Source organism: Lonchura striata, chromosome 5, assembly GCF_050655825.1.
Source record: "Lonchura striata isolate lonStrDom1 chromosome 5, ASM5065582v1, whole genome shotgun sequence".
Taxonomy (NCBI): Eukaryota; Metazoa; Chordata; class Aves; order Passeriformes; family Estrildidae; genus Lonchura; species Lonchura striata.
Genome location: NC_140707.1, coordinates 26,497,491 through 26,507,898, shown reverse-complemented (window position 1 = coordinate 26,507,898; position 10,408 = coordinate 26,497,491). Strand labels below are relative to the sequence as shown.

Sequence of the window (10,408 nt, the reverse complement as noted above, 5' to 3'; positions counted from 1 at the left end):
TCTGCAGGCTGGAGGAACAGCCCTGCAGCAGCAGTTGGCTGTCAGTACAAATTTATATATACGTGTGTGTATATATACATATACACAGACACACTTCAAGTATTTGGGTTTTGAATGACCCATCTATTCGGATTTTTGGAGCTTAAAAAAAACACCCTTTAAAAAAAATCATCATCATCTGTGACTGATTGTGCCCCAAGAGAAAAACCACAGGTTCAGCTTTAGGAGTTTTAGGTGTGAAGGAATTAAGTAATGACTTTGCCTACCAGGTAGGGTTCTGAAGGAAGGTGGGGAATGTGCATGCCATCTGCTTTTTGTCTCTCTCAATGCTAGGAAATCACAACTGAGCTGTTAAAACTTAATTATAGTATTATTTTCATATTTGTTTATTGTATTGCATTACCCTAATGATTCTATTATTTCTGATATTACATTACACTAGTTACTATTAACAGCTCATTGTGAATGGATGGAAGCAGGCATTTTCCTCGGGTTAACTAGCATAAATAAAAGCAAAATTACAGTAGAAAAAGATTTAACCCTAGTATCCCTTAAATCTTTAGTAATTATTTCTTTCTCTCTCTCCTCTCTCTCTCTTAAATTTGTGTTGAGGAGGGGCAAATCCCATATATTCTGGATTTTTGTTTAAGTTAGGTTTGTTTCTCTAAGAATTCAAGAACATTTATTTGCTTAAAGGCTTGCCAGTAAAAAGGCCCCAGGTCTAATCCCCTTTCTGCTACACACCAATGAAACTTAGGAAACTCTTTGACTATTGACTTTTTCACGTGGAAACCGATCTGCTCAAAGTGAAAAGAAACCGTTTCTTGGAAGGGGGAAGAAAAAAACTCTGTGAAACTCTGTTTTGAAGAAGTCGTCGTCCTTGGCCTGTGGAGTAGCAGCAGAAGCAAAGGCTTTTTGATCCTCAGATTTGTAAACTTGTAGACATAATAATGCCATTTCTCTAGTGTTAGCAGGTGTCCTGTCTGGAAGTTGCTGCCTCAGCCTCCAGCAGAGCTGGGAATTAGAAAATTGTCTGTCTTTCCTGAACCGTGAAGTGCTGCTCTTAAATAAAGGCCAGGTCAGATGTTAAAGGGACATTCTTGTCTCCTGAAGCCGAAATAATCTACAGTCACGTCGAGAAATGAAGGCATCCTCCTCCCAAAATGGTCAATCTCTTTATCTCCCATTATAGTCTGCAGGGTCAAGAAAAAGCCTCTTCCGTGCCGACATTTTGCAATATTTCTGCTAAGTAATTATTCTGGTTCTGCATAGCTGAATTTCAGGGAAATATGATAACTGGGGAAGTTTTATTCTCTTCCTTTTTCTTTTCCTCCTCCTCCGCCCTTCCCTCCCCGCTGTCCTTCGTCTGACAGAATAGTTCAGTGAGCTTTGATCAAGCTTCATATATAAACTCCGTATTTTCTCTCTGCTTTTTAAATGAAATTGGGATTATTACTTTTAATCTAGTGTGGTTAAAGAGAATTTTTGCACCGAGACCTCGAAATCCTGCAGGACAGGCACAAAAGCCAAACCAACAAGCACGTCTTTTAATGTGCAGCTAACTCCTTCTGCTAAGGTGTCCTTGCCCGCTGTGTTTTATGGGTGTTTGCTAACAGCGATTGTTATGGAAATGATCCCCAAATCTCCTGTTGCATCCCCCCGCAGAGGTGGCTGCTGCTGCTCGGGGCTGTGCTGCGCACCCGAAGCTAACACGGACGGCTGCTGCTTTTTATTTACGCAGCAGAAAGGCTGTGCCTGCCCTTCTCCGGGGAGCCCCAGCCCAGCAGTTGTGCTGGTGGGGAGAAAGCTGCGGGGTGTCCCCCCTCTCCCTCCTGCCCTGCCCACCACTCGCGGATGGGCATGGAGAGGGAATGTGCATTTCGGCAGGGAAGCGGATTTTGTGTCAGGCAGGTGCCTTTTGCCATGTCGATCCCAAAGAATGTGTGCTCCCCTGTAACATCCAGTAAACTGCATTCCCTGGGTTCCTCACTCGTGCTGCACGGGGTGATGTGGAGATCCTGTATGTTTTGGACAGGAGAGGGGTGGGTACCACTGCAACCTTTCATACAGCTCTCCAACCAGAAAAACACAGTCACAGCAGCTCCCAAAATTTGCTCTTGGCATAAAAGTTTGGCCTCCTCCTTTGAAGGGATTCTGTGTCTGGAGTCCCTCAGTCAGCAGGAAAAAGAATCAGGTTCTGCTTCCTGATGTGCAGAATAAAATAGAGAACCAGGAGCCAGTATTCCCAGTCCCGCTCACTCATCTGGGTGAGCAAAAAACAAAAGAAGAAAACAAACAAAAAAAATCCAAAGCTTTTGGGATCACCAGTCAGCAGTCAGAATGCTGTCCTGCACCAGCAAAACTGCAGTGATGTTAACTCGACCAGTGTTTGCAAACATCTTGACTGAAGGTCCTAAGAAAAGCTGGCTTTGCTAAACCAATTACCAAATGTATGAAAACAACTTAATTTATGCTCATTGTTTTACAGAACAAATTGCTCTAAACCTCAGTTCCTCAGTAAGTCTAAGGCTGCTTGATGTGATCCAAACAGGGACTTTCCCTCAGAACTTTCATGTAAAAACACATGCCGTGGTGGGGATGTATTCTTGGGGAACAGTGTTTTTGGTTTCATTTGTTGGTTTTTGAGGTGGCTGGTTTGCACATTTATTGCCACCAGTCCCTGCAGAGAACGGCGTGCAAGAGTAGCTGTGTGCTCATGTTCCTCTAATCCAGTGTCACTCAAAACCAACCCCAAACAAAGCATCTTCCAGTTCTGAAAATCTCTTCTCCTTCCCCCCACCTCATAGCCAGGCACAGAGGTGATTTCCTAGGCTTGCTGTGGTGTCAAGGATGGTGGAGACCACAGGCTGGGGCCGAGTGGCTGCACCTGCAGGGGTCTGGCAAGTGGTCAGCAGGGTGAGGGTGGGACTGAGGGGTGACAAGAGGGAAGAAAAGATCTGGCGAGGTAAAAAGACTTCTCAAAGCTCAGGCAGTGATTTCTGTTAGTGCAGGGGCTTGGAAAAAATATTGAATTTTTTTAGGTTCTTATTGTAGGTTACATCTAAGAAATACTCTGGTGTGATTGATGCGGAGCAGGGGAGGATGAGGGAAGACGGGGCCTTGGCTCTGCCCCCTTGTGTCTGTGCATGATGATAAAATCTTTTAATTAAATGATCGCATTGAGTGCACAGAGAGAACAGTGCTCGCTTTAATGAGCAGTTGCTCAGTTTTGTTTTTCTCAATGTTCAATGGACGGTGCTACGTCTTATTAACCGGGCACTATTCACACCCTGCTCAAAGACATTATTAATGTCCCTACCAGATTTATACAGTGCTGCTCATGGTAGTAACCCAGTACTTTCCAAACATTAGTGGATCAAAATATAAATGATGAGTGTTATTATCCCCATTTAATGATGGGGAGACAAATAAAAAGAGATGGGAGCTAATAATTAATTTGGAGTGTTGGTCCAAGGTACCCCATGGCTATTCCTTTTCATAGCATGAGCTTCATCTGGCCAAAACCACATGCAGAGCCAGGCACTGTGACCCTGGCTGCAGCTGTAGATGCTCAGCACTTTCACAGGTCAGACCCCAGCAGCTCGTATCAGCTGCCCAACAAACCTGGGCACAATTAGTGGCTGCTTATGAAAACTTGAAGCACCTGGCCCTGAGCTGCACAAAGCCTCTGTTGCAGGAACAGGTCAGGAGGAGCCAAATGCTCTCTGAAGAATAAAAGCCTGCATTTAAGTGTTGGCATTGGATTAAGCATAAAAGCATCCTTTAGCTCCTTGCTTTGCTTTCTCCAGCAGGAGTTTATCCAGAAGTTTCACCTCTGCTGCATGGCCCAGATCTATTCTGTAACGTAAGGCACTGGGTGAATTGGGTACTGTGTGTCCTGGGGGAAGAAATGGTGTGCATGGCTGGGAAAATGCACTGGGAGCAAAAGATCTGGGCTGAAATTGTACAGACAGCTTGGGCACCTCTAAAACTTGAGGGATTTTTTTCCCAATCCTCCTTTTCTGTGTAAGACAAGCGTAATGTGTGTGACAGGACATATCAAGTAGGCTAAAGCAAATCTAGTAGGGGAGAGTGAGAGATTATATGAATGAAACCTAATGGCTCCTCACCAGGCCTGGGGCAATTTTAGATCCCACACTGACCTGGGACATAGGGACAGAAAAGAGGAGATTATTATTAGCACCCATCTGTAAATGAGTTGAGGGGAGAGATAGGATGTTACTGGCTGAGTTTCATGGGTTTGGGCTAAGCAGCCTCTGAAGGAATGTACAGGGTATAAATGTTGTGGTCTGTTCCCTTCTCTGCCTCCCTTGGTGCACACCAATAGAATTTTGTGTCATCTACTCAACCTCTTCTAGTGTACCCCAGCTATGCTTCTGCTCCACCCATGCCTTGTTGTCCCCATCCTAGGTGTTTTCTGGCACTGCCTCCTCATCCTCGTGATCTCTTTCCCTGCATTCCCATCCTGTTGACTGGGGCCCACATGACAACACTGATGTAGATGTGAGGTCACTGGTTTTCCTGGAGCAGAGGCTTGGCCATGTGGATTGCGGGAAGCAAGTCCAAAATTTAGTTTGTTCTGTGTTTAAAAGAGTTTGAGTTCTTTTTTGTCTCTGCAAGGCCCGTTTCAGGCTTTTATGTCCTATACAGCTCATCTGTTTTGGCATCTTTCGTTCTCTTTTTCCCTAGAAAACTGTTCCAACCAAGGTTTCTTGAAAACACGTGGCTAAAACTCCCTCTTGGTTTAAAAAACAACGGAATAAACCAAAACATGAAGAACTTTCCATTGGGAATTTCACCACTGACACCAAAAGAGATAGTGTGGTCTTCAGTATTGGATACTTGTGTGTGGGGGGAGAAAATACTTGATTCTTCTCCATCCTCTGAGAGTCAGATATAATCCCATCCTTTTGTCTTAAGCTCACTCTGTTCCAAAAATAATTGTTAAGAGTAACATTTCTGAGCAGGTACAGGAGGGGAAGTCATTGGAAAACCATTTTAATTTTATGCTGTAGCAATAGGTGACAATATGGCTTAAAAAAAACCCTGTTTCCTGATGAATTATTTTATACTCCCTGGTTAGTTATTTCTTGTGTGTGTATATATATAAACATATGTGTGTGTGCATGCTCTTCATATCTGTTTCTTTGCTTTAAAATGGTCAATCACTTTTGCATCTCTTTGTGGATCCTTCACATTAATCTCCTTGTGCAGGCATCCCACCAAGCAATCACAACTCATTGAAATGTGAATTTCAAATGATTTCTTTATCTCTTCATCAAAACATAAGAAATTATTCTTTAAAAATAATGGGTTTTGCCCCCATCCTGTAACATACACCTCCTGCTCATTAGCAACAAATATTTGCTGAAGAAGTGGAAAGCAGTGATTTGTTTATTTTAAGTGATAATAGAACAAGTTTTGGCCCAGAAAGAAAAGTTGTGGCTAGGAAGTAGAATGATTCTCAGTGTCAACCATATGTTGCATTCATCTAACTGAAGTGGCTTAATTACTGGTAGGTGTTGCTGAGCTCATAAAGATACCGTTTTGCCAAGATTGTTTGCTGATAATTGCATTCCCCCCCCCCCCACCCCCCCCCAAAAAAAAAAATCTGAGAAACTTCCTCCCACCAAGCTTCCCTTCCAGTCTTCCTTCAGCATCCTTTTCCTTTAGATGCCCACCACAGAGACAGAGCCACACTGAGAGAGGCTTGTATAAAAAATTTCTGGAGGTCCAGTGTTGTTAACGCTCCTCCTTGGTCTGTCTTGGGGCAGGGGAGGAACTGCAGTAGCCGTGCTCCAAATGCACGGCTCTGCTCCTTGGGAGAGGGAGCGGTGGTGATTTTGGAGTAAATTATTCCTCTAATTGCGTAGCTGGTTTCAGTCTGGGATTAAGGCAGCTCAAATAATGACCTGACTTTTTGTAGCTGTAATGAGCAGCAAGCTCGGTCCTTCAAGATCCCTGATATTTTGAATCCTTTCCAAAAATATTCCTGTCGTCAAATCCAAAGTGGAATTTGGGATTTAGCGGTAAGGGGTAAGTGGGCTGGCGGTAACAACCAGCAGCCTCCCTCCGCTTCTGCCTATGCATTCTCATGATAAAGGGCACTTTAAAGCCCCTCTGACAATGAATGAGTCCTAGTTAAATATTTCAAGAACTTCTTTACATGGTTTCCCCTGATGCATGTACTGTTGAGACATCTGTCTTCCGTACTAATAAAGTAGTCTAGATTTAAAATGAACTTCATTGGATTGCTTTGAAACTATAGGCACATATGGTTCATAATTAGCTGGATATCTCTTATAGTTAAATGATTTTTTTTCTCTCTCTCTCTCTCTGTCGCCCATTCGCATCAATAATAGAAGCAAACAAAGTTCCAATTGTTCCCTGTTGCGGGACATTATGTGCCTGAATAAATGGATGTTGGCTGTGTCTACATGGATTTGCCATATGGCTACAAAGGCCGAAAGAATAGGGGCAGTGTGCTTTGTGCCGGGGCTCGGAGGGCCGGCCGGGCTGGGTGGGGCAGGGCGCGGGGGCGGCCGCACCCCTTCCCGCACCCCTTCCCGCACCCCTTCCGCACATCTTCCGCACATCTTCCGCACATCTTCCGCACATCTTCCGCACCCCCGGGCCCTGCGGGCAGCCGGAGCGCCGGGGGCTGCGGGACGGGGCCCTCCCTGCTGCGGGCTGCAAACCTGGCGGCTCTGCTCGGGCAGTGCCCGTGGGCTAGAATTATTTGCTTTAGAACCCCGTGCCTAAACTGTCCCCGCGGTGAGAGCTTTCTTTCCTCCTGAGCCAGGCTGGGCACACCTCGTGGCTCCTCCGGCCGAGGTATTTGGGAGCTCGGAGCAAGGATCTTTCATTGCAAAAAGTCCTATTATTAGTTGCGGGCTGGGACAATGGAGGTCCCAAAGGCACCTGCTTTCATGAAAGCGAGAGAAAAGCCCATAAATCCTGGAGGATCCAGCTGCCTCACTCCGGGTATTGTTGGCTTTCATAAGGAAAGGGAAAAGCTATTTTTCTTTTCAAAGGGGGGGAAAATCGTATTGAGTCAGCGGCCACTGATGCGGGCGTGTAAAATAATCCCGTTCTGATTAAGCGATCATGGAGCTGGAGGTAATCAATGTTACTTTTACAGCCAGGAGCGTTTGGCGGCCGTGACAGCGGGGGGAGAGTTTGGGGGAAAAGGGGGGGCAGAGAGGAGCGCTGTGACGGGGGAAGACGATGTGGGTAAACCTCGAGCCTTATTCACCCTGAACCTCATTCTCTCAGCTCCCTCCCCCCTCCGTGGAAGTGTATCATACAGAGATCAGAAAACCAGGGAGTGACGCCCTCTCGGTCCGCCCCAGCTGCTGGGTCCAGTGTGGGGGTGCAGCATTTCAGAGGTGCCAAGTTGGGGAGTGGAATCGGAAAGGCATAAATCAGTCCAGTCAGTCCCCGCGTCCTGGTCCTCCTCCCCATCTGCACTCTCCAGCATCCCAATCCTGCACCACCTGCAGCCAGCACCAGACGTGGGCTGTCCCCCTTTTCCGGGCAGCGTGGGGCTGGGATTCAGAGCGGGGAGTGCGCCCCGACCCCACGGGGCTGCCTGAGGATGCCACGGCTTTACCCTGCCCTCAGGCCACGGGGATGCCGCAAAGTGCCGCTGGTGCATGGCTGTGACAGCGCTGTAACCAAAACACTGTCAAAAAAAAAAAAAACAACCACTGTCTGGTGGGAGGGTTTGTTTCGTGTGAGTGTTGTTTTGCTTTTTACGTCTTCTAGGGCGAGCTGAAACTGCTGCCTTTCCCAGAACTGTTGTGTGTTTGCCCTGTAAATCATTGCTGGGCAAGAGGTACCAGGAAGTGCTTCCCTGCAGTGGCCAGGGCTGCGGGCTGGGGAGCGAGGGCCCGCGGCCGAAAGAAGGGGCGGGGGGAAGGTTTGCACAGCCACGACACGGGCGTCCCCGCCCTGCCGAGCCCGCACGCACCGCTCACCCCCGAGGCGGTCCCGCCAGAGGCAGGCAGCGGCCCCAGCCACGATGCGGTGAGGGAGCCGACCCCGGCCCCGCCGGGCTCCTCGAGGGGGGCCACGTACAGCCCCGGGAAGAAAGGGTGAACTGCTAAAAGTAACCATTACAACGCGCCGAAAGGCCGAAGGAAGGGTGTGATGAAGGGCGTGTGCTCCCCGCACGCTTGGTTAACTCCGGCAGCACTCAGGAGTTTGAACTTGTTTTTAAGGGAGAAGCCCTCCTTTCCCCTCCGAGCCGCGTGCCCCTTACCGGGGTCGTGCTCCGGGGGTACCGGGGCCCCGCGGCGAGGGAGGACCCCCCTCCACCGAGAGACTCAGACTGGGCTGGGCTCCCCCGCCCAAGCCGCCGGGGCTGTCTCTGCCACCCCCCTCCCCCCGGACTTCCCCTCCAGCACACACCAAGCAGGCTTGCGGCCGTTTCCTTTTATTTAATTTTATTATTGAAGTTGTGGCATTATTTGCAATGGCAGTGGTACAGACCGGCTCAGGATCCATTGAAACAGATTTGTCTTCAAGTAAAGTCTAAAAAATATTTTTGATTCATAGCTACATCTTGTGAATGCAAAAAAAAAAAAAAAATCCACTATAAAAATAAATTTACATTTTGTGAATAACAAAAGCAAATATAGTGCCCTTTGGCTTAACCAAAAGAAAACAAAAGACTATTGGATGTCAAAGTTATCCACGTTTCTGACATAAATAGAAAATATAAGTTAGTATAACTCTTAAAAAAAGTTTTGTACAAATATACACTTGTTTTTTTAATTTTTCCTTTTTTTTGCACTGAGAGCTCAGCAGAGATTAAACATTTCTTATAAATGACTTTTAAAGCTTTACACTTCTGGCCAGTGTACTCACATTAGGCATAATACATTTCTATACAGAACGTCATACATTGCACTGTTGTACGATAACACTGCTCCGTGCGCGGCCGGCGCTGCGGCTCCGCTCCGTGTCCCGCTCCCGGGCCGGGCGGGCGCGGGGGGGTCCCGGCTCGCCGCGCCGCCCTCCCCGGCCCCCCGCGCCTCCGGGGCGTCGCGCCTCCCGCGGCGGCGCGCCTCTCCCGTGGGTGCAGTAGTGCAAAAGTCTGGAGAAGGACAAAAAGGAGGAGGAGAAAAAAAAAAAATAAGCTGGGGGAAAAAAAACTGTCGCGGTATATGAAGTGAGTAAGAGAGCGCGGCAGAATGCGCCCGGACAGCCTTGCCCGCTGCCGGGGCGAGTCTTACCTGGCTCACCGGAGCCGCTTGCGGGGGGACTGCTCAGCCGGCACGGCGGCGGGGGGCGGCGGGCAGCCGGCGGGGCGTTCCGCCGCCGCCTTGGGCTCCGCCGGCCTTTTTCTCCTCGCAAAGAAATCTGGATGGGGGACGGAGAGGAAAGAGGGGTCCGTCAGCCACGGCGGCGGGACGGCCCTCGTCCCCGCGCTCCCCGGCTCCCCACGCACCTGTGATGCGGGCGGTCGGGCCCCTCCGGCGGGGCCGCATGCCGCGGCGGCGCGGCGCTGCGCGGTTCTCCCGGCTCAGGCGCCCCCCGGGCCCCTTGCCGGCGGCGGGCGGCGGCGGCGGGGAAGGAGGCGCCCGGACGAGGGGGACGCGGCACCGTCCCACCTGCAGAGTCTCCCGGTAGAAAGCGGGCACGGCGCCGGCCTCCACCTCCTCCCAGTGCAGGCGGCCGGGCCCCGGCAGCGGCGTGTCGGTTTGGAAGTTGTAGTCCCAGCGGCGCTGGTCGTCCTCCCCCATCTCCCGCAGGCGCTCCCGCAGTTCCCGGCCCAGCTCCTCGTGGTCCACCGGCCCGAAGAGACTCCTGCAGACGGGGCTGCGGCCGTGCCCGACCAGGGCTCGCCGGGCCGAGAGGCGCTCCAGGGCGGCGGCGCCGGAGAGGTGCACGTTGGACATCGCCGGCGGGCCGGGAAGGCGTGGATGCCCCCCCGCCGCTCCTCTCCTGCCGTCCCGTCCGCTCGCTCCCCCGCGCTCACACCGGCCCTGCCTCCCGCCTTTGAACCCCTGCCCCCGGCCGCTGCCTTTTAAACCCCGCTCCCCGCGAGTGCGAGCAAAACACCATTAGCATAATAGTGTTTCCCTGCCGCCGGCCCGCCGCGATTGGCGGGGCCCCCCCCGCCGCCCCCCGGCCCCCGGCGGCAGCGCGGCTGCCCGCGCCCTCCATTGGCTGCGCCGGGCAGCGCCGCGCCGCCGCCGGCCGCATTGGCCCGCTCCGGCCCGGCCCGGCCCCGCCGCGGCCCGGGGGGCGGCCCCGCCGCTAGCCCGGCCCCGGAGGGCGGCTGCCGCGCTCCCCGCCCGCTGCCGGCCCCCGCTCCCTTTGTCTGCCGCTCCGCCGCCGCTTCCAAGCCGGGGACTTTGTTTTTTTCCCCTCCGCTCCG

The 10,408-nt window shown here is 50.9% G+C and overlaps 1 protein-coding gene across 2 annotated transcripts; it reads right to left on the bottom strand.

Moving 5' to 3' along the window:
- Positions 1 to 8,442: 8,442 nt before the first annotated feature.
- Positions 8,443 to 10,143, bottom strand: CDKN1C (cyclin dependent kinase inhibitor 1C). Of its 2 annotated transcripts, XM_085581524.1 has the most exons (3): positions 9,476 to 10,141; positions 9,261 to 9,387; positions 8,443 to 9,121 (listed from the first exon to the last, which is right to left on the bottom strand). In XM_085581524.1, the coding sequence occupies exons 1-2, from the start codon at positions 9,924 to 9,926 to the stop codon at positions 9,266 to 9,268; spliced, it is 573 nt and encodes a 190-aa protein (XP_085437650.1). In that variant the 5' UTR covers positions 9,927 to 10,141; the 3' UTR covers positions 8,443 to 9,121; positions 9,261 to 9,265. The 2 variants fall into 2 exon arrangements, with proteins under 2 accessions (XP_085437650.1, XP_085437651.1); XM_085581525.1 differs by having other exon boundaries at positions 8,443 to 9,387; positions 9,476 to 10,143.
- Between the last annotated feature and the right edge of the window lie 265 nt (positions 10,144 to 10,408).